Source organism: Trichomycterus rosablanca, chromosome 4 (genome assembly GCF_030014385.1).
Source record: "Trichomycterus rosablanca isolate fTriRos1 chromosome 4, fTriRos1.hap1, whole genome shotgun sequence".
Lineage (NCBI taxonomy): Eukaryota > Metazoa > Chordata > Actinopteri > Siluriformes > Trichomycteridae > Trichomycterus > Trichomycterus rosablanca.
Window position 1 is genome coordinate 1664195 of NC_085991.1, and position 27932 is coordinate 1692126.

The following is a 27932-nucleotide window of genomic DNA, read 5'->3' on the forward strand; positions in this document are numbered from 1 at the left end:
TAAACTGGGGCTAAACTGGGGTTAAACTGTAATTAACTGAACTGGGGTTAAACTGTAGTTACACCGGAGCTAAACTGGGGTTAAAATGGAGTTAATCCTGGGTTAAGGTGGTGTTGAACTGAAGTTAAACCAGGGATAAACTGGGGTTAAGTTAACCCAAGGTTACATCGGGGCAAAACTGGAGATAAACTGAAGCTAATCTGGAGTGAAACTGGGGCTAAACTGGTGTTAAACTGGAGTTAAACCAGGGCTAAACTGGTGTTAAACTGGGGCTAAACTGCTTTTAAACTACTGTTAATCTGGTGGGATGGGAGTTTGAAAGGTAGGTAGATCACTCTGTGTGTTGGTTGTAGGTGTTGTAAGTAGGTAGGTTGGCAGCTAGGTGAATAGTTTTTGGTTAGTTATGGCACCATAATACTCGATTGGCTGGCCACCACCCTTAAACCCAGTTCCAGTACTGAATGTTAGGATCTTTAGTGAGTGTCAGAAGTAGTACCAGTGTTTGAAATGAAGCACCAGTGTTCAGTGTTTGACGCAGAACCAGTGAAGCAGAACCGAAGCGTTTTACTCCTCGGACGTTTTCCCGAGCCGAGCTTTTTCAGTGCTCTCTGAACCTTAATCGGTCCATAATTACCTGACAAGCTGCACGGCGCCGCGCTGCCCGTGATGCACACAGTAGTGTTTTACAGACCGGGGCGTGTGGCCAAGGCTGCTGCCAAGCACTCAGGCTTACAGAGTGATGGATGGCACTCCTGAGGCAAAGGAGCAATATCGAACAGCCACCATAAATCACACCCTCCCGGCTCCTGGCGCCTCCGCCCGTGTTTACAGGCTGCATCCTCCTCTGATTCACACACAGCGGGGTGCAGGACTGAGTCAGGAGCTCTGGAGATCCTCAGAAACCCTGACCTTCAGGAGGACACCTGCTGCTGGCGCTGGCTCCAAATGCCACGTCAGATGTCTAAAGGTCGTCCGCTTAGAGAAAATAATCAGTCCCCAAAACACCAGGTATCAGCTTCAGGCCCACATTCACAAATCTCACAGCCAGAAGTACACTGTGTGGCCAAAAGTATGTGGACACCGCGACGAATCGTTGTAGTTCATTGGGTTCAGATACACCAGTTGCTAACAGGTGCATCAAATCAACAGCGCCTGCACTAGTCATGGGGTGCGGTCCTCTACCGCTGACAGGTGAAAACATGCGGTCGGCGACTTAAATGTATTTACCGTACCGCTGTCTGTCCTGCAGAGGAGATCTTCCAGTCTTACACGGCTCACTGGTGGTCACCGGACGGCCTCAGGCTCGCCTACGCCACCATCGACGACACTCTGGTGCCCAAGATGGAGATGCCCATGTTTACTGGCAACCTGTACCCGAGTGCCCAGGAGTACCGCTACCCTAAAGTAAGTCAGGATCACACACACATTCACACACGGCTAACTAGCATTTCAAACCATCATTTAGGTGGCTGATGATCATGTGACCAGGTCCCGAGCCCAAATAATGCTGTGTTAGACTGAATAAATGTTCAATGTTCTGGAAATGCGCATGCCGCTCCCTGGTGATGTGTGCAGGCCGGTGAGGAGAACCCTGAAATTTACCTGTCAGTGGTGAGTCTGAACGGTCCTCTCCACACCGTCAGGATGAAGAAACCAGAGGATCCCAGAATCGGGTGAGTACCATCCTCGTCCGGTCCTGTGGAACTTAACAAAACAACCTAAAGCTTAAAGGTGGGTGGGTGAGTGGGTGGGTTTACGGAGGCCTGCTTGATCTAATCTATTTTAAAAAGCCCTCTCTTAGTACAGGGGCCTCTAAATCAGTACTATTTTATCCTGGTCAGGGTTGTGGGGAAAACACTATAACACAGGTGTAACAAACCACTGTGCCACCCAAGGGCCCGTCAATGTATAATGAAGGGCCCTCACCTATAACTGTTGGGTGTGTTTTAGGAAGGAGTATTACATCACCATGGTGAAATGGGCCACCAGCACCAAACTGGCCGTCAACTGGCTGAACCGGGCACAGAACAACTCCATCCTCACCCTGTGTGAGGCCACCACAGGTATCTGTACCAAGGTGAGTATAGATACACACACACACACACACACACCAAGATCATCATGTTCATGTAAACAAGCCACTCCTGGTCATTTATTCAACACTCACTCACTGTCTTAACCGCTTATCCAATCAGGGTCGGCCCTGCTGGAGCCTATCCCAGCTTTTCAATGGGCGCAAGGCACACAGTAATACCCTGGACGGGGCGCCAGTCCATCGACAGTCAGTGTTTATACAATACCAATACCTCTATTCCAAACCATTACAAGTCTGCATGACATTTCATACCAGCTTGAGTGTATTGACGCGCATTAACCCGCTTTTCCTGGTCAGGGTCACGGTGGACCCCTTTTCCTTTTCCCCTGGACAGGGTGTCAAATCCATTGTAGGGCTCCGTTCACAAGAAAGACCTTTTGGCTGGAGAGGAAAATAGTTAAAGCATTTAAACCCAGCAACGCCAAGAAGAACCAAGACTGCCTGAGGGTTCATCAGTTTTGGAAGCAGTTCTGTGATTCCGCCTGACAATTCATGTGGTTTTGGATGGTTCTGACAAAGTCCTGGGGGTCCGAGTTGTGCGAGAGCGACTCCTACTGTCTGGTTGAAGAAATGCAGCGAGTATTGCGCTCCGTGTAGGGAGTCTGCACATGTGCTGCGTCTGCGCTGTGTGCGGTAGGGAAAAATGTGTGTCTAGAGGACGATCTGCTAACAGCGTGTTGTGTTTTCAGAAACATGAGGACGAGAGTGAGAGCTGGCTGCACAGACAGGTGAGTCAGAGGCGCATTAGCCTTATTTACATTAACAACCATGTCCTTAAATTACGTGCTTCTTAAATAGGCTTAGCATTGGATTTAGTACTTCAAGGGGTGGCGTTCTTTTCCTTCTTTATGAAGAACAGCACAATGTTTAGTCCGTACAATACATGGACAAAAGTATCGGGACACCTCGGGACATAACGGTCCGGTCTCGGAGATGACACCTGTCCAGGTTAATCCTGTTACCGTCCACATTCTCTGTACAGAACGAAGCGCCGCTGTTCTCCAGAGACGGCCTCAGGTTCTTCTTCACGCGTGCGGTGCCACAGGGAGGTCGAGGAAAGTTCTTCCACATCTCCATGTCCACCTCACAGGTACCTCAGCTTCTTTCTCTACCTCCCTGAAGCTAGTAATTATTTATTAACAGTCGAGCAGTCAAACAAACTGTGTGTGTTCGTGTGTGTGTGTGTGTGTGTGTGTGTGTGCGTGTGTGTGTGTGTTCCAGGCCAACAGTAGTTCAGACACGCTGCAGTCGCTGACCTCTGGAGACTGGGACGTTACCGAGATTCTGGCCTACGATGAGGACAAACAGCTGATGTGAGTGTCCATCACGGACGTTTTAATCGGTGATCTGCATCTTCTCATGTGTAACTAGTAATCGAAAGGTCGCTGGTTCAAGCCCCTCCTTGGCCAGACCTTGAGATCTAGGGCTGGTGTAGCCTAGTGGTTAAGATACTGGACTAGTAATCGAAAGGTTGCTGGTTCAAGCCCCTCCTTGGCCAGACCTCGTTATACTGGACTAGTAATCGAAAGGTCGCCGGTTCAATTCCCCCCGGCCAGACCTTGAGTTGTAGCCTGGCCTAGTGGTTAAGGTATGGGACTAGTAATCAAAAGGTCGCTGGTTTAATCCCCCCCCTGGCCAGACCTTGAGTTGTAGCCTGGCCTAGTGGTTGAGATACTGGACTAGTAATCAAAAGGTCGCTGGTTCAAGCCCTTCCTGGCCAGACCTCAAGATCTAGGACCGTTGTAGCCTAGTGATTAAGATACTGGAGTAGTAATCAAAAGGACACGGGTTCATACCCCACCACTGCCACTGCTGGGCCCTTGAGGAAGGCCCTTAACCTCAAATGCTGTCACAGTACTGTAAGTCACTTTGGATAAAAGCGTCCGTTAAATGCTGAAAATGCACGTCTGGCCCCTTCAAGGGCAGTTCAGTACATCTGGAACAGCCTGAAGGTGGCGCACTATGTGGGATTTTAAACCAGAAAAACAACCACATAGATATGTACCAGAAAAGCACATTTATGCGCAGCCTCATAATGTAGTGCATAAGCAGTAACTGTGCATTGAAAGGTGCAGACGTGTGCTCACCCTTGCCTCGACTTGGTTCTAACACGGTTTGCTGCGTTCGCAGATATTTCCTGAGCACCGAGGACAACCCGAAACTACGACACCTCTACAGGTACGTCCCACCCCTCCGTTCCGTCACTGTCCGGTCACTCCTGAGCGTCCGTTTGTGTGTAATTCCGCTGTGTGTTTCAGCGCGGACACCACGGGCTCGTTCAATCGCCGCTGCCTGTCCTGCGAGTTCAGCTGCAGCTACGTGAGCGGCTCCTTCAGCTCGCACGCTAACTACTTCCTCCTCAACTGTAAAGGTCAGTGAGTTCAGAGCGAAACACACTTTAATATAAGCAACGTGTAGTGCAGAGGTGTATATATACAGTATATGTATGTATATTTAGAGAGAGAGAAACCTCGACTTAATGGACTAAAAGGGGGGAGCACTGGTCATGTGCCTCCGAGTGGACAATCGAACCGGACATTCGGTTGTCCAGATTTCGTCCGGTAAATCCGTTCAATGGAAGTCCGTTAAATTGAGGTTCCACTGCGTATCTGGTACCGACATTCATTCGTTCATTTATAAGCTACACCTGCCTTACAGTTCAACTTTGTGGGTGTACAATTACTGACTGTTGCTTATTTGTTCATCCAATATAGACACAGTGTGTGTTTATCTTCCTCTAGTCTTTTCTGATCACATGACGCTGCTGGCTTTGTATTTTTGGTTGGAGCATCGACACCGAGATGTTTAAAAATCCCAACAACACTGCTGTACCTGCTACACTCACGCCAGAACAACACACACTACCTGAGCATTGCCTGAGATACTTTCAGTTCATAAATGGTGCGTCAGTAATTGTATACCCACAAAGTTCATCTGTACCTGTACGGTAGGTGAAGCTTAGAAAAGGTAACATGTATGTACCAGATCGGTGTTCCTAATAATGTGCTCGTGAGTATCCTCGACCAGACAGTAGGAGTCGCTGTTGCACAGGCAGCAAGGCGATAATCCATGCGCCCGCCATCCGGACTCGAAGTTAAAGTCAGGGGAATAAATGTTATTTTTATATAGTTTAATGCCCCCCCCCCCCCCCCCCCCCCCCCCCCCCGCTGGCCAAATTCCATTTAAAGTGAGAATTTCTTATATTGTTCTCTTTATAATGTCAGCAGTCAAGCAGGCTTTACGTTTACAGCACGAGTCTTGGATGGATGGATGGCCCGTCTGGCTCCGACCTCAATCACAACCATTTCGGCTGGGCTCTGGTTCTCATCGGAACGATAAAGCCCGGTCGCCATGGTTGCTGATCTGTTTAGCAGGACCTGCCGCCCCCCGGTCGGGTTTATTAATCGGATTAGCCCCGAGCGCCGCCTTTCGCTAACGATTATGGGCCGCTCAGCTGAAATCTGGACCATCCGAGGCCCCTCGGAGACGAAGACGAGCACGGCGTGGAGTTAATCAGGGGGTGTGAAGCGGTGCACGCTGTATCACGGCCTGTGTGCTCTTCCACAGGGCTTCACCTTAATATTGTGCTGGAGTAATTAAATTACTGCACACACACACACACACACACACACACACACACACACACATCACACACACACTCTCATTATTGGGGTCTGTCAGAAAACAGGATTTATGATGGATTTACATGCAAACACGTGTAATAAATCAGCTAAAACTTTGTAGCAACAGTTTAGGGAAGGCCCTTTCTTTTTATCAGCTTCACTTACCATATAGAAGCACTTTGTAGTTCTACAATTACTGACTGTAGTCCATCTGTTTCTCTACATACTTTGTTACCCCCTTTCACGCTGTTCTTCAAGGGTCAGGACCCCCACAGGACCACTGACATGGTGGTGGTGTGTTAGTGTGTGTTGTGCTGGTATGAGTGGAGTTTTTAAACACCGTGTCCACTCACCGTCCACTCTATTAGACACTCCTACCTAGTCGGTCCACCTTGTAGATGTAAAGTCAGAGACGATCGCTCATCTATCGCTGCTGTTTGAGTCGGTCATCTTCTAGACCTTCATCGGCGCTCACAGGACGCTGCTCACGGGGCGCTGTCGGCTGGATGTTTTTGGTCGGTGGACTATTCTCAGTCCAGCAGTGACAGTGAGGTGTTCTGATCCACTCATACAAGCACAACACGCACTAACACACCACCACCATGTCAGTGTCACTGCAGTGCTGAGAATGATCCACCACCCAGATAATACCTGCTCCGTGGTGGTCCTGTGGGGGTCCTAACAAAGCATACAGTCAGTAATTGTAGAACTACAATGTGCTTCTATATATAGAAACGAGGAGGTGGTGTATCAGCGATGTTTAAGATGTTTGCTTGTGGTGCGTGCTAATCACAGACCGGGAGCGAATCAGGGATTCGGATTACGCCAGTCTGACCTGGACGCTTCATCAGCGGTTTGATCATTAATTCTGTGGAATTATGTGGGTAATGAAACTGAGGCGTCTGTGTTCTGTCTACAGGTGCAGGAGTGCCGTACACAGCCGTCTACAGCATGGAGGACCGACTCTATCAGAGTGAGTGTACGCTTCATAGTGGACACGCATGAAGCATTTGGTTCGCAGAGCCCTGACCCAAACCCCACTGGACGGATGAATCGGAACGCTCATGGCCAAATCCATGCAGATACTCATCTGATTTAATTCCCACAGACACACTCCCACATCATGTGGTCGTGGTTTTAGAACGGAATGGTCGGGTGTCCACTTACTTTTGGATCTATAGTGTTTTTAGAGTCATGTAAAGAGTTTGGCATGTTCTCCTTGCGTCTGTAGCCTTTTACCCTCCATAACATGCATGAGTTGTAGGCAAGCTGTAGCCTAGTGGTTAAAGCACTGGACTAGTAATCAGAAGGTCGCTGGTTAGGGTTAGGTTGCTGCTGTTGGGCCCTTGAGCAAGGCCCTTAACCCTCACTCGCTTAGACTGTATAATGTAACTGTAACGTAAGTCGCTTTGGATAAAAGCGTCCGCTAAATGCCGAAAATGTAAATGAGTGTGTGAGTGAGTGTGTAATGGAGAGCTAAAGCACAGGTGGCTTACAGGTGTGACCAAATACAACTCGAGCAATTGAGGGTTAAGGGCCTCGCTCAGGGGCCCAGCAGTGTCAGTTTTGCAGTGATGGGGCTCGAACCTTCACTCGTCAACCTTCTGATTACTAGTACTATCGCTCTGCTGCTTTTAAGAGAAGTGTCTGCACTGGCTCGGTGGGTAAGCAAGAAGGTCCTGGGTTCGATTCCCAGGTGGGGCGGTCCGGGTCCTTTCTGTGTGGAGTTTGCATGTTCTCCCCGTGTCTGTGTGGATTTCCTCCGGGTGCTCCGGTTTCCTCCCACAGTCCAAAGACGTGCAAGTGAGGTGAACTGGAGACACTAAATGTGTAGTGGGATAAATGGGATTAGGAGGTGGTTTGGACTGCGCTTTGTGTGTGTGTGTGTGTGTGTGTGTGATTAGCTGCTCTTATTAATCACTGCTCAGACACACCTCCTCATTCTAGCACCATGACGAACATCTCTGATGGCTTCTCTCAGCCCAGTCCATCTCATTTCCTCCAATCACCTGTACAGAGGCACGGGAGCGCCGAGATACGGTCGCCATAGAAACAAGGTTACGGTCGCCCTCCTTGAGGGACACACACCGTCAGAGAGCGAGACAGAGAGAGAGAGACAGAGAGAGAGAGAGACAGAGAGAGAGACAGAGAGAGAGAGAGACAGAGAGAGAGCGAGACAGAGAGAGAGAGACAGAGAGAGAGAGACAGAGAGAGAGAGAGAGAGAGAGAGAGAGACAGAGAGAGAGAGAGAGACAGAGAGAGAGAGACAGAGAGAGAGAGACAGAGAGAGAGAGAGACAGAGAGAGAGAGAGAGAGAGACAGAGAGAGAGAGAGAGACAGAGAGAGAGCGAGACAGAGACTTTTTTTGACTTTTTACACTTCTTTATTTAAACCAGTCTTTTCAGTACAAAAATTATCTGAACCACTCTATCATATTAAAACACCTCAAAATAATTCACTGTGTAAAAATAAAAAGCATTTGTACAATCAAACAATTTTGGCTTAACTGAAATCAAGTGTGAAGCAGAGCTCATCATCATTAATTGAGCACACTGCTTCTTCACAGCACCACACTTCTTTAAAAGTCTCCAGGTTTTTCATACTTTTATAGAACTTAAAATCAATTAAAATCCTTGATCTAACAAGTCTTGATAAAATCCTCGTGGCTTCACAGTCATTACCAGTCTCCACCTTGTTCTTACGACTGATATATATTGCCATTTTTGCCTGCCCAAGGATAAAATTTATCAACTGACATTCAGACTTTTTTCTTTTAACATATTTAAAACCAAGGATAAAAGTCTGGATTGTAAAAGTCACATTAAAATACCTAAAAACATTCTTTAAAACCTCAAACAAGGGACGCAGCCTAAAACAGTGCATAAAAGCATGAAACACTGTTTCCCTCTGATTACAAAATGGACAGTGTGGTAAAATCTCCGGGTTTAAAACAGAGATAAAAGCGTTAACTGAGATAATACCATGTAAAATTCTCCACTGCATGTCAGCAACTTTCTTAGTTAATGGGGGTTTATATAGTGCTCTCCACTCTGGCTTAACATCATCACTTAACTTAAAAACATCACGCCATGGTGTGTCAGTCCTTCCATTCAGTTTTTTCTTGTTTAGAACCTTTACACAGGCTCTGTACAGCATTTTACCAGATGCAGTCTTTAAATCTATGCTGGATTCCTCCTTAGACTCCAACAGAGGGCCTTCACAGTCCTGTAAATCTGGCATGATTGTGATGTCTGGGAAGGGGTCGTCTTCTGTAGGGCAAACCACCCCCGCACTGTACTCCTGCATCTGCTCCCGCTCCTCAGGTGAAAGGACAGACTTCCATCTCTCGAGGACCTTACTCACAACACGGATGGACTTTACTCCCAAACGTGTGGCCACATTCTCTGCTTGCGTGAAATCAGGTCCTGCAATGTCCACCAGCCGACGTAGAGTTGTGACTCCTGCTGAAACAAGGGTTTTAGTCAGTGCAGGGGTGTTTCCTCCAGTTAAATCCAGCCGTGTTCCATAAACCAGAGGTTCTTCCAAAAGCCAGTGCAAAGACGAGTCATTTTTTGTTTGTATTTTAAAAAAATTCCAAACTCTAAAAAGTCCACGATAAAAAACAGGCAACCCAGAAAAGTCCAGTGCCTTAGTGTTCATTAAAAACAAAGTTCTGTCCAACCCTAGACCTCCCGCTGTGTGCAAAATCCTGCAAGCCACTGCCCTCCAAACCAGTTCTTTGGGTCCCATGAGGAGTCTCTGAATAAACTGGAGACGGAAAGCAGCAACCCTACTGGCCAGATGAATAAGTCCTTGTCCTCCTTCATCCTTTGTCAGGTATAGAACTCCTTGTGGGATCCAATGCAAGCGGTCCCAAAAAAAATCCACCAACTCAGCCTGCAGTTTTGCTAAAAAATTTGTTGGGGGGTCCAAGCATGCTAATTTATGCCATAGTGATGATGCTGCCAGGTTGTTAATAACAAGTACCCTTCCTCTATAGGACATTTGGGGGACTATCCATTTCCATTTATTTAAACGTGCTTTAACTTTTTCAACCATGCCATCCCAGTTCTTTTCAGTACAAGTATTGTCCCCCAAGTACACTCCCAGGTATCTAAAACCACCCCTCTTCCACATCAACTCATATGGGAGTGTAGGTTCTGCACCATCCCACTCACCAACTAAAACTGCTTCACTTTTATTCCAGTTCACCTTAGCCGATGATAAAACCTTAAAATCATTTAAAAGTTCAGTTAAAATGTCCACATCAGTCTGGGTACTTGTTATTACAACTAAATCATCTGCATATGCTGAAACACATAGAGGAACAGTACAAGGAGGCACCACCAGTCCAGAAATACATTCTCTTATTTTACACAATAGTGGTTCAATTGCTAATGAGTACAACATGCCTGACAAGGAACAGCCTTGTCTTATACCTCTAAAAACTTTAAAAGGAGCACATAAACCCCCATTAACCTTAATTACACTTTCAATGTCACTGTATAAAACTTTAATCATTGCTATAAAACCTGAGTTAAAACCGAAGTACTCCAATACTTTCCACAGGTACTCATGCTCAACTCGGTCAAATGCTTTTTCTTGATCTAAAAAAATTAGACCAGCTTTCAAGCCCAACAGTCTGGAGACTTCCAAAACATCCCGAATTAGATACACATTATCAAAAATTGACCTTCCAGGCACACAATATGTCTGATCAAGATGTACCACCTGCTCCATTACTTTACCCAGTCTCGAGGCTAACGCTTTTGACAGCAGCTTACAGTCTGTACATAGCAGGGAGACAGGTCGCCAGTTTTTTAATTCAGTCAAGTCCCCCTTTTTTGGCAGCAGGGTCAGGACTGCCCTCCGGCAGCTCAACGGTAGCACTCCGTCCCTTATACTGCTCTGAAGAACTTTCAAGACATCCTGACCCAACACTGACCAGAACTTTTTATAAAACTCGACTGGGAGGCCATCGATACCTGGCGCCCGACCATTCTCCATTCCCTGGAGAGCCTCAAAGAGCTCTCCTAGGGATAGCTCCTCATCAAGCCATTCAGCAGACTCTTGTGTAAGCTGGTTATGTTCGTTAAAGAATCGTTCTTCGACCTGTTTAACCTCAGTCCACTCGCTCTTGTACAGTTTTGAAAAAAACTGTACTGTCTGCCTGCGAATTTCAGAAGGATCTAATAAGAGATCTCCTGATTCTATTCGCACTGCATGCATAAATCTTTTCTGTCCGTTACTCCGCTCGAGACCAAAGAAAAACTTAGAAGGAGCATCCATTTCCGACGCACACTGAAATCTTGATCGGACCAGAGCCCCTTGCACTCTTGTGTCCAAAAAGTCAGCTAGAGCTGTCTTTTTTGTTTTTAATGCTTCAATGTGTTCCTTATTTCTTGTGGTCTCTGCTAAAGACTGCAGTTCCACTATTTCACACTCCAGAGCTTTAAGCGATCTGATTGTATCTTTAGTGACATTAAAAGTATATTGCTGACAAAACATTTTAATTTGTATTTTTGCTACATCCCACCACTGTTGAATTGAGGTAAAAGCTGTTTTCTGTGAGCTTAAAACCTTCCAAAAAAAAGTAAAAGACTCTATAAAATTAACATCATTTAAAAGTGCAGTGTTAAAATGCCAGTACGCGCTCTGTGGCTTCACATTACTTTTCTGTACTGTACACTGGACCATAGAATGATCCGAAAAACCAACTGGTGAGATAAAAGAGTGTGTAAAAGCAGAACGTTGATAATTAAAACCATAAAAACGGTCCAGCCTTGCCAATGAGAGTACATTGTCTTTAGAATGAGCCCATGTGTACTGTCTTTGTCTGCTGTGAAAGTTCCTCCAGATGTCACACAAGTCATGAGTCTCTAACAGCTCACACAAACGTTTACGGGATGCGGCATGCGGTTCTGAATGATTTCTGTCTATATTGTCTGCTGTGCAATTAAAATCCCCACCCAGTATTAAAAAGTCAGTAGAATTACAGCCTGCAATGACAGTGTTCAGTGTGTTTAAAAACAGCATCCTATCCACTCCCCTAGTTGGAGCATAAATACAAATAAAAACAAAAGTTTCATTTTCAAAGTCTGCTGTCACCTTTAAAAGTCTACCATTTAAAATCTCTTCCACTTTGTAAGAACAAGGTATAAAATTTTTAGATAAAAGAATAGCAATACCAGTACTGGTAGAAGAGCCATGACTTAAAAACACAAGCCCCTCCCACTCTTTAGCCCAGTCATTGGCATTACTAGCATCACTGTGTGTTTCTTGTAGAAAGGTAACATCAATCCCCTTCATTTTCACCAGCTCACACAGCTTCGCTCGCTTTACACAGTCTCTTCCCCCATTCATGTTTAGAGTTGCAATTCTAATATCACCCATTAATAAAATTAAATAAAAATGGCTTAAAATAAAGGTCATTCGGACCCAGGAACAGCAGCTCATCTTATACATCCGCTTCAATATTCTCTTTATTACATTTAGTCAGTATTTTTTTCAACCTAAAAAACTCTAATTCAGTAAAAGCCTTTTCCTTCCTAAAATACTTGACATCATGTACAAATTGAGCACAGTTTGCGAAATAATCTTCAACACGAATACCTCTTCGCCCCTTAGTGACTTTTAAAAACTGTTTAATTTCTTCAACTTTGTACAGTACAGGCATGCTCTCCTCCTGCGAGCACACGGACCAGCCTGAGTCTGAGAGAGATCCGTCACTCTCTGATTCCATTTCACTCACTGCTTTAACCTCGGTTTTAGCTTGTTTATTACCTTCTCCTCGAGCTCGCTTTTTTCTTTTAATTGGAATTTTAAAAACATTTTCTTCCTCCATTTGTACCTCCATTCCATCCTTCACTACTGATTCTACTGAGGTGTTCTCATTACAGTCATCACAAATCTGATCACCCTGTTTCCTTAAGTTCAAAACCTCCTGCTCCACAGGGGCCCTTTCCACAACGGGCTCTCCTGCCGCTGGTAATGCCTGGACAGGCTCACCCTCGGCCGGTGCAGCCTCAGCGGACATCTCCTGAGCATTCTCAACCTCGACCAGTTCATCCCCTACAGGTATCTGAGCTGGCGACAACGTCTCTGTGTCCTGCACTGTCATCCTTTCAGCAGCCGTAGTGGGAACAGACATTGCCAGTTCAGTCTCATTAGGCCCTGTTTCACCAGTACTCCTATCCCCTAACTCAGTATCTTTACCATTATTGCTAGCACTATGATGACAATTACGGACAAGATGTCCAAACTCTCCACACCTAAAACACTTCATACTAGTGTTAGAAGTTACAAACACAGTGTAATCAAAACCATCTACTCTGAATTTTAAAACCAGATCTAGTTCATCTTCACCATCTCTTAACACCATGAACACCGTCCTTCTGAATGACACCAAATGCTTAACTAGTTGTGATTTACAGCCTAGGGGTAATTTTTTAATAGGGGAGACAAGTTTACCAAACCTTGACAGTTCCTGTGCTATTAGCGCATCAGAAATAAACGGGGGTACATTGGAGATGATAATTTTTTTAGATGGGGTACTGAGGGGTAAAACAGGCACAAGTCTCTCATTAATCACAATTCCATTCTGAACCAGCTCACTTGCTTTCTCCACAGAAGACAGAAACATAACCACTGCATTGTTCATTCGTGATGCAGACAATACATTATTATAGCCTACTGCGACCCCCGCCGCCAGACAGCACTCCTCCACATTCACCCGACACTCCACCTTAACACCGTGCCGGCGTGTCAAGTTTTCAAAGCACCGGGTGTTTGGGAAAGCCATGCTTCCAGCAAAAATGCCGGTAGCAGACTCCCCGTGCACCTCACGCACACACACACAAACACACACACAAAACACTCACGCGCGCTCTCACTCAAACACTTACACGCAACTTTCAAAATTAATTTAATCAAAACAAACTAAAGAAAAAGTTTTTGGCAAATAACGCCACTCACGCTCACCACGCCGCTCACCACGCTCCACCGCTCACACCCGCACATGCGCACGAGAGAGAGAGAGAGAGAGAGAGACAGAGAGAGAGAGACAGAGAGAGAGCGAGACAGAGAGAGAGAGAGAGACAGAGAGAGAGCGAGACAGAGAGAGAGAGAGAGAGAGACAGAGAGAGAGCGAGACAGAGAGAGAGAGACAGAGAGAGAGAGAGCGAGACAGAGAGAGAGAGACAGAGAGAGAGAGAGAGAGAGACAGAGAGAGAGAGAGCGAGACAGAGAGAGAGAGACAGAGAGAGAGAGAGAGAGACAGAGAGAGAGAGAGACAGAGAGTCTCACATCCACACGGCCACAGCAACAAGTTACGATTAATAACAGCAACCCAAACCCTTCCCTGATCCCAGAACCCAAAATCAGTATCCCAGCCTGTCCCAGCTTTTCAATGGGCTCAAGGCACACAGTAAAACCCTGGACGGGGCGCCGGGCAGTTACACACACACACACCCATTCACCTATAGGGCAATTCGGTGTCTCCAATTAACCTGGCTGCATGTTTTTGGACTGTGGGAGGAAACCGGAGCAGACACGGGGAGAACATGCAAACTCCGCACAGAAAGGACCCGGACCGCCCCGTCTGGGGATCGAACCCAGGACCGTCTCGCTGTGAGGCGACAGTGCTACGCTGTACTGGTTATAAACGCTCTGTACTGGTTATAAGCGCTCTGTACTGGTTATAAGAGCTCTGTACTGGTTATAAGTGCTCTGTACAGGTTATAAGTGCTCTGTACTGGTTATAAGTACTCTATACAGGTTATAAGTGCTCTGTACAGGTTATAAGCTCTCTGTACAGGTTATAAGCTCTTTGTACTGGTTATGAGTGCTCTGTACAGGTTATGAGGGCACTGTACTGGTTATAAGCTCTCTGTACAGGTTATAAGTGCTCGGTACTGGTTATAAGCGCTCTGTACTGGTTATAAGTGTCTCTGTACTGGTTATAAGTGCTCTGTACTGGTTATTAGTACTCTACTGGTTATAAGTGCTCTGTACAGGTTATAAGCTCTCTACTGGTTATAAGCGCTCTGTACTGGTTATAAGCGCTCTGTACAGGTTATAAGCTCTCTGTACAGGTTATAAATGCTCTGTATAGGTTATAAGTGTACTGGTTATAAGTGCTCTGTACAGGTTATAAGCTCTCTGTACAGGTTATAAGCGCTCTGTACTGGTTATAAGCGCTCTGTACTGGTTATAAGTGCTCTGTACTGGTTATAAGTGCTCTGTACTGGTTATAAGCTCTCTGTACAGGTTATAAATGCTCTGTATAGGTTATAAGTGTACTAGTTATAAGTGCTCTGTACAGGTTATAAGCTCTCTACTGGTTATAAGCGCTCTGTACTGGTTATAAGCGCTCTGTACAGGTTATAAGCTCTCTGTACAGGTTATAAATGCTCTGTATAGGTTATAAGTGTACTGGTTATAAGTGCTCTGTACAGGTTATAAGCTCTCTGTACAGGTTATAAATGCTCTGTATAGGTTATAAGTGTACTGGTTATAAGCGCTCTGTACAGGTTATAAGCTCTCTGTACAGGTTATAAGCGCTCTGTACTGGTTATAAGCGCTCTGTACTGGTTATAAGTGCTCTGTACTGGTTATAAGTGCTCTGTACTGGTTATAAGCACTCTGTACTGGTTATAAGTGCTCTGTACTGGTTATAAGTGCTCTGTACTGGTTATAAGCTCTCTGTACTGGTTATAAGTGCTCTGTACTGGTTATAAGCGCTCTGTACTGGTTATAAGCACTCTGTACTGGTTATAAGTGCTCTGTACTGGTTACAAGTGCTCTGTACTGGTTATAAGCTCTCTGTACTGGTTATAAGTGCTCTGTACTGGTTATAAGCGCTCTGTACTGGTTATAAGCGCTCTGTACTGGTTTGGACTGTGGGAGAAAACCGGAGCACCCGGAGGAAACCCACACAGACACAGGGAGAACATGCAAACTCCACACAGTAAGGACCCGGACCGCCCCGCCTGGGGATCGAACCCAGGACCTTCTCGCTGTGCCCACCGAGCCACCGTGCCGCCCCTATTCTGTTCTACCTGATCTAAAATAAGTGTAACATGCAAAAGCCAAGTTGTAGCCTAGTGGTTAAGGTACTGAACTAGTAATCAGAAGGTCACTGGTTCAAGCTCCACCACCTCCAGGTTGCTGCTTGCTGTTGGGCCCTTGAGCAAGGCCCTTAACCCTCAATTGCTCGTACTGTACACTGTCGCTCTACTGTCACTCGCTTTGGATGAAGGCGTCTGCTACATGCTAAAAATGTAAATGCAAAATTAGAAGAGATGATTGGTTCCCAGCGCTGTAACGTTTATGGAAATGATGCACCATGGTACTGCTCACCTCCGCTAATGCCCGTTAATATTTAGGAACAATAATTAGAATTTATTATTAGAACATGTTAACTGGAATCTCAGATTCCTGTTCTGGGTGCATAGAGAAGACAAAAATGACTGGATTCACTGATCAGTCACACAGTCAACCAAAAACCATTCGTACCACCCAAGAAGTGCATGGTGATGCTTATTTAATAACAGTAGTGCAGCAGATCTGACATTAATAAGGACCAGATTGTTATGAACAGACGACCGGGTCCCAAACAGCCGCAGTGCATTAAGCACCATCTAGTGGCAGAGCGGTGTAAATACACAGCACATAATAACTAGGTGGTGAAGACTGCTGCACATTTTCATCGTAATAAAATCGTGTAGGATGAGATATTTGAGTTCAGCATTGTTAAGGGAGATCTGTTTGTTTTGGACATGCACATCTAACTCGGCACGGTGGATCGGTGGGTAGCACTGTCGCCTCACAGCAAGAAGGTCCTGGGTTCGGTCCCCAGGTGGGGCAGTCTGGGTCCTTTCTGTGTCTGCGTAGGCTTCTTCCCACAGGTTAGGTTAATTGGAGACACTGAATCGTCCTATAGGTACCCGGCCACTAGGATGCATAAACCAGTGCATTGTAGTGCCGGTCCCAAGCCCGGATAAATAGGGAGGGTCGTATCAGGAAGGGCATCCGGCGTAACAACTGTGCCGAACGGGAGCAGCCGAGGAAATAGAGAGAGGCATTAAACGTGATTGCGTGATTCACATGTGCAGAAAACAACATCCAGACGATACCTTAGATCCCAGACTTGTTCTGTTCATGTGGTTATGAGGTGGATCAGAACAGGTTGAGAACCTCTGCTCTGCTCGCGCTGATTCTCTTTCTGCTTCGCCTGTGCTCAGAGCTGCTGGACGTGGAGACGAACGACTTCCTGAACATAACCATCAGCAACGTGCAGATGCCCAAAGTGGAGTATGAAGAAATCACCATCGACGATTACTGTAGGTTCTGCTTCCTGTTATAACCTTAGAGCTTCTGAGTGAGTGAGAGAGAGAGAGAGAGAGAGAGGTCAGGACGGGACTCACGTTTACTGCATGATGTTCTCCTTCCACAGCTCTGACCATCCAGATCCTGAAACCTGCAGGCTTCGTGGAGACGGCGCACTACCCCCTACTGCTGCTGGTGTAAGCCCTACACCCCGGGAATTAGGATCTCTGCAGCCGTTTTTAATGAGTACTGCTGTCAGACTAGCCCTGTTTATGTGGGCACAGAGGAGTCACCAGCTGTAGGTCAACATACAATTAATAATGTGGAATTAGGAAGACGTGGGACATGGGAGTTTTCCCCCATTTTTATCGGCCGCTTTATACTGGTCAGGGTCGTGGCCGGTCTGGTTTTACTGGGAAACAGTGGGCACAAGGCAGGAGCACCCAGGACAGGGTGACAAGCATAGCCGTGATGTCTGTGTAGACGCCCAGCTGGCGGATAGCACCGCTGAGATACGAACCCGGAGTCTTAAGTGTGACCGACTCGGTCTGGCGCTCTACAGACGCATTCGACTGTGTCTGAGGGAGGAAAGGCCGGACGTGGTATCGCCTAATGCTGATGTAACAGCGACCCCTACTGTCAGTCAAGTGTTCTACAGACACGATCCACTGTGTCTGAGGGAGGAAAGTGCCAGTGCAACAGCGACCCCTACTGTCAGTCAGTCAAGGCCCTTGTACAAGTGGTGGAGGGATATCAAAGTATAGTGTGCCATGCATGTTACAGCTCTGTGTAGGAATCTACTACAATGACAGGGTGCTGGGGTTAGGGAAGTAGACATGTCTAAATGAAAATAAAATGATGAATAATGATGAGGTGTGTTTAGATTTGTTCAGATCTGGTCGTGTGTGTGTGTGTGTGTTAGGGATGGCACCCCTGGTGGTCAGGTGGTGACGGAGCAGTTCCAGATGGACTGGGCGACAGTCCTGGTGAGCTCCTACAGCGCCGTCGTGATGCGCTTCGATGGGCGTGGCAGCGGATTTCAGGGCACCAACCTATTACACCGGATCTACCGGAAGCTGGGGGTGTTTGAGGAGCACGACCAGTGCGAGGCCCTCAGGTACGCACTAATGAACAGGACAGCCTGCACGTCCCGGTTCTGCTACTGCCGTCCCGATACTTTTGTCCACACAGTGAATGATAGATTCACATGAACCCCAATATTAAAATCTACTTTTGTTTATTTTCAGTCTCATAGCTAAGAAGCCGTACGTCGACAAAACCAGGATGGGAGTTTACGGACGGGTGAGTTCGGCACACGCGGACGCTCACTCAGCGCTTTCAGAGAGCGCCTCTCATCCCTGTCCTCATCCGTCAGCACAAAAAGCTCTTACTCGGAGACTAAACACACTGGGGATTTACAGCCAGGAGTCCCGTCAGACTGAAACGTTCCTCTAAGGTGCCGTGAGCTGGAGAGTGACGCACCGTTATGATCCAAATACGTCCAGATACGATAGTCTTTTTTCTATTTTATTTCTCATTTTATCCTGAATTATCTTCCGCTGCTGGTGGATCCCTGATTGCATTCGAGGAGGGTATATTGCTGCTCGCGCCTCCTCCGACCCACACGCAGCCCCAGCGCACACTTTCTTATTCGCCCAGGCGCCTCTCTGTCTGCTAATCAGGGTCCTTACACAGCGTTCGAAGACCCCACCCACGTAGTCCGGTCATCCCACCCCAGCAGACACGGTGCCTGCTTTATTAGTGTCTGCCGCAGGCACTGCCAAGTGGGTCCGGGTCCTTTCTGTGTGGAGTTTGCATGTTCTCCCCGTGTCTGCGTGGGTTTCCTCCGGGTGCTCCGGTCTCCTCCCACAGTCTATGACTGTTAGTGTTCGATATAACCTTGTGAACTGATGAACCTTGTGTAATGAGTAACTACCGGTCCTGTCATGAATGGATCCAAAGTGTAAAACATGACGTTAAAATCCTAATAAATAAACAAACAAACAAACAGGCACTGCCAATTATGCCCGCTAGATGGCGCCCAGCTGATGGCAATGTCGAGCTTCGAACCGAGGAGTGTAGAATCTCGGCGCTGGTGTGCTAGTGGAATATCCCGCTGCGCAACCTGAATCAGGTCTTTTTAATGAGTGAAGTAGCTGAAGGGCGGATACTAATCTGATGCACGTCTCTCACCATGCCTGTTGACGTACACTAGCTCAGTGTTTTAATTAGCTCACTAATTTGTGATGGGAGTGGTTTTTGTGGCATGTTCAGCATTTACTTATGAGTATGACTTAATGCAACTATAGCAACTGAAGATATAGAGCCTTACTCAGGGGCCCAACAGTGGGAAATTGGCGATGGTGGGGATTGAACTGACAAGCTTCTGATTTCTAGTCCTGTACCTTACCGCATAAAAGGACAGGAAACGAAACACACATGGATAGGAAAAGAACAAGCGCTGGTCTTTAGGACCCTGGTACTTTAAGGCACTTGATGTGCCAGGTGCACCAAAAGCTGTGTGCCACCCAGTGTGTCTCATTACCCAGAATATAAAACGTGTAATGAGGATGATGATGATAACACCGCTGGGGACTCGGACCCCGGGGAGCAGCGGATCAGACAGGTCGAGTGTTTGTGAACTGATCATGTCTCTGGTGGTGTGTGTATATTTCTGACCCTGTTTTGTTTTCGGGCGCAGGTGTACGGCGGGTACCTGGCCAGCCTGCTGCTGAGCAACGAAGACACGCCGCTCAAGTACAACTTCAGATTTAAATGTGGAGCGGCCGTGTCTCCCATCACCGACTTCAGCCTCTACGGTAACGTCGTCACTCACTCTGACCGAGTTTCGAACCGAGGGGTTTAGAATCTCGGCGCTGGTGTGCTAGTGGAATATCCTGCTTTTTAATGAGTGAAGTAGCTGAAGGGCGGATACTAATCTGATGCACGTTTCTCACCGTGTAGCTTGTAGACGTACACTAGCTCAGTGTTTTCATTAGCTCACTTTAGCTCGGTTCAATCACGTCCCTCTACGCTGAATTAATTCCTCCTTTAGGACCATGCGTCCATATAAATAAGGCTAGTTTGGTTTGTGCAACAGTGGTCTCCTGCCAAGGTCCTCAGGAGAACCCATCATTTACATTTTCAGCTTACATACAGTTCAAGCAATTAAGGGTTAAGAGCCTTGCTCAAGGGCCCAACAGTGGGTCTCGAACCAGCGACCTTCTGATTACTAGTCCTGTATCTTAACCACTGAGCCACAACTGCCCATTCAGATGGTCAAATGTAATCCAAGAACCATCAGAAAAGCAGCTTAGTGCTCAAGACAGGAAGGGTCCTTCCCTAAAGTGTTTCCATAAACCCTGCAGTATGATCTATATTTACTGGAACTAAGCAGCTTGAGATCATTATGCAGCATTGCACACAGATGCGTTCTGGCAGGTAGCATTCTGCTCACACCTGCCCAAGATTTCGGAGTGGGTCTGTGGGGATCTGCACCCAGCATTTGTAAAGTCTGGCATAGATTCGGGACGAGAAAGCCAGCGTTTCAATTCATCCCGAAGAGTCCCAATAGGGTCGAGGTGGAGTTTGTCCACACTGAAATGGTTAAACTGGTCTGCATGGACCTTTACTTATATGGTTTGTCTGTAGAGGGCACACGGCTTGATTTTCTTCACCTGTTATAAATGCCTATGCGTCTTTAAGTGGGTGTCCATATACTTTCTGCCACGTAGTATAGAGTTAATCTTGCGTGTGGTTTTATTGACTCTGTCCGGTTATCTCTGTTTTCACAGCCTCGGCGTTTTCGGAGCGATATTTAGGGTCACCGCAGACCAATCGGAGGGTTTATGAGGTGATTCTGTTCCTCCACTGCACACACACACACACACACACACACACACACACACACACACACGGAGTGATTTCTCGTGAACTCACACCCATGTGAATGCTCTGTGTGTTCAGATGTCCAGTTTAGCTCATCGTACAAGCCAACTAGGAGACAAGAAGTTCCTGCTCGTTCACCCCACAGCCGACGGTGGGTCCAGTTCTGTTTCTGTCGTGATAAGCCGAGTGTTTTTCCATGACTTTTCTGCAACCGTTTTCTTTCTGTGACTGAATATATTATAAACAAACGTACTGTGATGTACATCAGGGGTTTTTAAAGTTTGTTGAGGCATTTTAGCCACCCAGGCAACACAAACAATGCATCTATTTCTCTTTATACAAAATATAACACGAAGTCTCCACAAGGGGGCGTTCACGTACACGCTTATTTAATTATTATTATTTATAATTATTACAATAATTTCATTATTATTGTTTTAGAAAAACCCTCAGTTCTCCACTGCAGGAAGCTTTGTGCACTGGTGACTAAATTCCTGCTTCTCTGTGCCCATACAAATAAGGCTAAATTGACTCCTTGTTTCTACACCCACTGTCCATTTTATCAGCTCCACTTACCATATACACAGCAGCGCTGCTGGAGTGGACAGTGAGTGGACACGGTGTTTAAAAGCTCCAGCAGCGCTGCTGTGTCTGATCCACTCATACCAGCACAACACACACTAACACACCACCTCCATGGTAGTGTCACTGCAGTGCTGAGAATCATCCACCACCTAAATAATACCTGCTCTGTGGTGGTCCTAACAAAGCATGCAGAGAGAAACAGATGGACTACAGGCAGTAATTGTAGAACTACAAAGTGCTTCTATATGGTAAGTGGAGCTGATAAAATGGACAGTGAGTGTAGAAACAAGGAGGTGGTTTTAATGTTATGGCTGATCGGTGTATGGTCTGTATAATAAGCTTTAAAACTCCACACGGCATGAACTTGCCTTTCGACACCTCAAAATTAATAATCAAAGTGATTTTAATTCCTTTATCCCTTTAATGGTCTTACTTTGAGTCTAAACACTTGGGTAAAATAAGCTGTATTTAAATGATTTTGTTTGGGTCGTATCTACTGCTTGTTTGACGTGTGTGTATTAAAAATATTAGTAGAAGATTTTAACCTAAATGTCAACTTGAAGCTGCAGCTGAAAAATCATCCATGAGAAGTTGCATGAACTGTTTAGTAGAGTCTTATTAACAAATGCCGTGTGCACTAGTAATAAAATAATCATTATTTGTCGTTGGTATCATCCCAAGAAACTAAGAAATTCAAAGTATTAATTTTTAAACATCATGTTCCTGGTGAGGCGGTTAAAGGGTTAAAAATAGAACATCAGTGACCGGTGTATGTAAACTTCTGAGCATCTCCTGATTCCTGATGTTTCTCTCTCCTCCCTGCAGAGAAAGTTCACTTCCAGCACACGGCCAGATTTATCACTCATCTAATAAACGACAACGCTAACTACACGCTACAGGTACCCATCATTCCTCATGTTTTACTACACTGACAGACCTAACAAAGGTTCATTTATGTCACCTCGATGAGCAAGAAAGCTGAGGCGTTCATTCCCAACAACACTGTGCCTACTGTTAAACATACCGCTGCTAGTGCTGTACTTTGGGGCTGTTCTGATACCAGTACCAGTAGACCTGGACCATTAAATGAATACAGGAGCTGGTCCTTCCACTGTCCAGAACTTACGCTGGACCGAAAGCTCGGGTCTGTTCTCTTTAGAAACCTGTCGGCTATCAAAAAGTATAAAGAGCTACACGCTGACGCTTCGTTTTTAAGTGCTGCGTGTATATTTCTGACCCAAAGTGACATGACGTCTCGTAAACTTCGGGGTTACTGCAGGTCGTCCGGTTTTCTGGTAGAGCGTGCACAGTAGAGTCCTACACACTGAGGGTCTGTCTCTATACACACACTCCCGAGACGAGGGCGTGTCTAAATCCTTAGCTCCATTAAGTGACGATCTGACTGAATCAATCCCAGCATTCAGTGCGGCACGACTTTCCTCACAAACAACGACAAACATGAATATAGAGGATAAATAAATGCGGTAAATAAATTCTCATCGGTGTTTAATTTGTATAAAGGTGCACAAGTCTCGTTTATTTGTAAATTGGGGCTCGTCAGGGACGGTTTAAGCGTTTTCGGTACATCGGACGTCCTGAGGCCGACTGTGTTAATAATCTGCCTCATGAGCTCCAGGTCTTATTAGGATCCTCTGTACTGAGGAGCTGATCAGGTAGGGGTCACTAGGTTTGGGACAGACCCTGTATCTCAGGTGTAGAGAAGATAGATTGACCCGAGCGGAGTCTCACACGTTTCTGCCCCCCTCTCTGACTCAGATCTACCCAGACGAGGGGCACCACCTGCGCTCCGAAAGCTCGCACAAGCACCTGGGTCAGAGTCTGGTCAACTTCTTCGAGGAGTGCTTCAGACCCCCGGAGATGGTCTCGGAGGAGGACGAGGCGCAGGAGGACGAGGACGACGGCTAAAAACAAAAAAACAAACCCCGACCCGCTCGGCGCGCAAACTGCCCCTCATTTCCCTTCATTTCATCTCGATTTGGGACAGAGCATCTGCATGGACCGAGCCCACGTCACGTCCGACACGCCGAAACCAAGAGGCGAACGTCTCTCCTTCATCCGACCCTCCGGGCGAGCTGCCCGGCTGGTAAAGCGGCCTCGTGTGGACTGAGCCACGCCCTTCCCTGGCGCTCGCTCAGCTCACACGAACGGTACAAACTTATATATACAGTATATAGCACAAGATGTACGATAGGAAAATCAAATGTGATCACATGACGACGTTCAGCGTCGTGCGTCCGACTGTAACGCCTGATACTGACCAAAGTTCTCACACCCCTCGTTTCACTGCTCCTCTCGGCGTAACCCTGACATGTGACTTTTGCTTTATTTAATCTAAAAATGAGCAGAACTGAATTTAGCGAGGGGTGTCAGAACTTTAGCATGTTTTCCAGACTATAAAGCCGCTCTCAGACCTGCACGTTTACCCAGAAATAAATAAATAAATAAATAAGCATAAATGAGACATTCGGAGGCAAAAACAGGATCAGGTGTTTGGATGGGTGCATTCTGGAGACGATGTTCATGTGTGTTGTGTGTATGTTGATCTGATCTATTATTTGATGGTTGTTTGATTGTTGTTTTTTTCACCTGAAGTGTCTCAGTGCCTCAAAAAAAAAAAACCATTAGCTTTTCATTCATAGGAAATTCTCAGTAGGTCAGTTTGGGTGTAAAATATTAATTATATTTATTATAACTTGTTCTAGCAAGACGAGATCCTTAAAGTCATGACCTCAACACCACTCCTTTGGGGTGAATCGGAGCACTGATGGTGAGCCAGGCTTTCCAACACGAGTGCCTGACACGTCGAGGTCTTGTGGAACATAACATTATGACCACCTTCCTAATATTATGTCGGTCCCCCTTTTGCTGACCTGACCCATCGAGGCATGTCTGTTGGATCGGACCACACGGGCATCAATGAGCCTCGGTCGCCCATGACCCCGTCGCCGGTTTACTACCACTGTTCCTTCCTTGGAGCACTTTTGATAGATACTGACCACTGCAGACCGGGACACACCCCACAAGAGCTGCAGTTTTGGAGATGCTCTGACCCGGTCGTCTAGCCATCACAATCTGGCCCTCACGCTCGCTCATTTTTCCTGCTTCTAACATCGACTTTGAGGATAAAATGTTCACCTGCTGCGTAATATATCCCCACTTCACCTGTTAATGGTCATAATGTTATGCCTGCTCGGTGTAAATCCCTTTGGTTGTGGATAACGCTCTGGTGTCCACTGCAGTGTATTTTACCCGAGATGATTGACTTGTAACATCAAATTACTCACTTCATTATACACACGTCATATGTGAATGATTGAGAAATAGAAGTGCTGTCTACACCAGCGCCTCGGTTTGAAACTCGGCGTTGCCACCGGTTGGCTGGGCGCCATCTAGCGGGCATAATTGGCAGTGCCTGCCGATTGGGATGGCCGGACTATGCGGGTGGGGTCTTCGAACGCTGTGTAAGGACCCTGATTAGCAGATAGAGCGCGGCGATATACCCACCCGACTGCAATCAGGGATCCTCAGCAGCGGAAGGAAAATTTACTACGATCAATTGGGGTGAAAATGGGAGAAAATGCATCAATACAATAGAAAAAAAAAAAGGGCGAATCACTTTGGTGAACTGAGTCAAATCTAAATTCCACTGAATCTGTGGATGAGTTGGCATGGTGAGCAGAAATCGACATGAATGCCGTCGCACCGGTCCGAATCCCTGATTCCTCACTGCTGCTCCGTCCGTATGAACCGAAGTGTTGAAGGTTTTGGATGTTTTTGTGCTCTGGTGTGTTTTATAGTCTGGAAAATAAAATTTGAATAAATTCAGGCGCCGTTTTTGGATCCTAAAACTCCATCCCAGCCAAACGACGTGGAACCTCCTGTCGGGTGGAGCGTTTCCGTTCCAGCGCAGCAGCTTTAATCCCCTGTAATAAACGAGCCGTCCGTGTTAATTAGCTTCCTGAACGAGTAACTAATGACGTTCTGTGTTCTGTTCCGTTAGTGACTGAACCGTGTGAGGTGGAACTTTAGCTCATAACGACGACGTGATTATTTTAGTCACTGTGCCTTACGGAAGCTGGACGTGAACAGAAAGCGCTACGACTACGTCACGCCGCGGCGAGCGACAGTATTGCGGCGTCTCGGTGTTTTCCATCCGCTCGGCTGTGGAGCAGGGCTGGCTGATACTGCCGCGGTATCACCGTAACACAACGTCAACAATATCCAGTTAGATCGATTACAGAAGTGAATTAAATATTCAGACCGTTTCATCTCTAAGGGTGGCACGGTGGGTAGCGCTGTCGACTCACAGCGAGAAGGTCCCGGGTTCGATCCCCAGGCGGGGCGGTCCGGGTCCTTTCTCCCACAGTCCAAAAACGTGCAGTCAGGTTAATTGGAGACACTGAATTGCCCTACAGGTGAATGTGTGTGTGCCCTGCGATGGACTGGCAGGGTATTACTGTGTGCCTTGCGCCCACTGAAAAGCTGGGATAGGCTCCAGATTGAGTGTTTCATCTCTGCCCTGCGCTGAATGTTTATTTCTTATTTATTTATTTATTTATTAGGATTTTAACGTCATGTTTTACACACTTTGGTAGATTCATCAAACACAGTCATGAACAATTTTGTATCTTTGTACTGTGGGAGGAAACCGGAGCTCCCGGAGGAAACCCACAGGAACTCCACACAGACAGGACCCCGCACCGCACCGCCCCACCTGGGGATCAAACCCAGAACCTTCTTGCTGTGAGGCCACCGTGCCGCCCTCCTGCACTGAATGTGGACACGTTCTATATGTGGGACTGTCGATGCAAACGCTGGTCTGGACTAGTGGCAGTGATAGCTCAGTGGTTAATGTACTGGACTAGTAAACAGAAGGTTGCCGGTTCAAGCCCCGCCACCACCAAGTTGCCACTGTTGGGTCCCTGAGCAAGGCCCTTAACCCTCAATTGCTCATCGTGTTCAGATCATTGTGTAAGTCGCTTTGGATAAAATGAACATGAAAATGTAAATGTAGAAGTTTGGGTTCCCACTCGTTTCCGGAAGCATGTAGAAGGTGGATTGGCTGCCCTGTATTGCCCTTAGTTGTGAGTCCTGCTGCTTTGGGAAGGATTGTTTGACGTGTGGCACTGCTGAATGAAACCGCAATTAACTCCAGGTACTTCGATTAGCTCGCCACTACAACTGCATTCATGTATTTCCGTGATGTGGTCCATGACCGAGAGTACTTGATCCTGCACATTTGTAAAGCTCCTCCCATAAGAACTGGCTACATATATATCATGATAATATCGTGTTATCGTATCGGCCAGCCCTACTGACTAAGCCCTACTTCAGTTTGGTAAAATCATCCGTTCAGTATTTTGTGTATTTAATCGAGCAGGACGTGTTCGGTGTCTGTTTATCAGTGTTGCATTGAAGCTAAAAGTATGTGGACACTCCTGTGACTATTAAGTTCGGGTGGTTCAGCCACGCCCTTCCTCGCGAGGCGTTCAAATTCCATTCGGATGAGTTTAATGTGGAGGAACTCAAACGATCCGACGGATTTCATATGAATGGTCATAAAGTGTGTCACGTCCACATACTTTTGGCTGAACAGTCTGATGGAACCCAGCAGGTGATGTACACGTCTGTATTTTCGGTATGAAGCTCCTCTGCGTGTTCTTCGTTTGTTCAGGCATGCTGGAGATGGAAACGCTTGTATTTTCTTTTGATTTCTATCACGTGTCCGAGTGTTGTGACGTGGGACAGACTGAACGTGTGTGTGTGTGGTTCTGTTGTGTAATTACTGTCGTGATTCCTCGTCTGGTCCGCTCATGTGCAGGCGTGTAAATGACGGAACTCTGTGTGACTTGTACATAAAACATTTTCAAAGCTTCACTTTCGTCTCCGTGTGTTTTTTACCACCTGCAATGATTCAATCCCACATTCAGTCCTGGTCCTTCATCTCACGTATATTTTTTACTGCCACGTACGGGGATTTTAAGTCACTTCCAATTCCCCATCACAAATTCTCTGCTGCCTGCACCACCCCACACTGGTCATGGACTTCTCTCGGAGAGCTGTACCACGTACAGAGACCATGTACCCGTCTGTTTGTCCTGCAGAGACACTGCTCCACCACCAGAGGGCGCTCCAGTGACACAGCACCTGTTAGTGGTCACTGTTCACATTATGCAGCAGGTGAACATTTTATCCTCAAAGTTGATGTTAGAAGCAGGAAAAATGGGCGAACGTGAGGATCTGAGGGCCAGATTGTGATGGCTAGAAAACTGTGTCCTGGTCTGCAGTGGTCAGTATCTACCAACAACAGCGGTGAACCGGCGACGGGGTCATGGGCGGCCAAGGCTCATCGATGCCCGTGTGGTCCGATCCAACAGACGAGCTCCTGTAGA

The 27932-nt window shown here is 46.7% G+C and overlaps 1 protein-coding gene across 3 annotated transcripts in view; it reads left to right on the plus strand.

Moving 5' to 3' along the window:
* The window catches only part of dpp6b (dipeptidyl-peptidase 6b), a 108126-nt gene extending 80709 nt beyond the window's left edge, over window positions 1–27417 (plus strand). For all 3 annotated transcript variants that reach the window (XM_062993757.1, XM_062993758.1, XM_062993759.1), the window contains 18 exons: window positions 1250–1404; window positions 1576–1673; window positions 1951–2077; window positions 2785–2823; window positions 3078–3185; window positions 3317–3408; window positions 4226–4273; window positions 4354–4466; window positions 6638–6691; window positions 16962–17060; window positions 17174–17243; window positions 17969–18163; window positions 18294–18348; window positions 19748–19865; window positions 20841–20899; window positions 21013–21085; window positions 22345–22418; window positions 23296–27417. In XM_062993757.1, the coding sequence (XP_062849827.1) occupies window positions 1250–1404; window positions 1576–1673; window positions 1951–2077; window positions 2785–2823; window positions 3078–3185; window positions 3317–3408; window positions 4226–4273; window positions 4354–4466; window positions 6638–6691; window positions 16962–17060; window positions 17174–17243; window positions 17969–18163; window positions 18294–18348; window positions 19748–19865; window positions 20841–20899; window positions 21013–21085; window positions 22345–22418; window positions 23296–23445 (1727 nt within the window). In that variant the 3' untranslated portion in view covers window positions 23446–27417. The remainder of the gene's footprint in view (window positions 1–1249; window positions 1405–1575; window positions 1674–1950; window positions 2078–2784; window positions 2824–3077; window positions 3186–3316; window positions 3409–4225; window positions 4274–4353; window positions 4467–6637; window positions 6692–16961; window positions 17061–17173; window positions 17244–17968; window positions 18164–18293; window positions 18349–19747; window positions 19866–20840; window positions 20900–21012; window positions 21086–22344; window positions 22419–23295) is intronic.
* The last annotated feature ends 515 nt before the right edge of the window (window positions 27418–27932 follow it).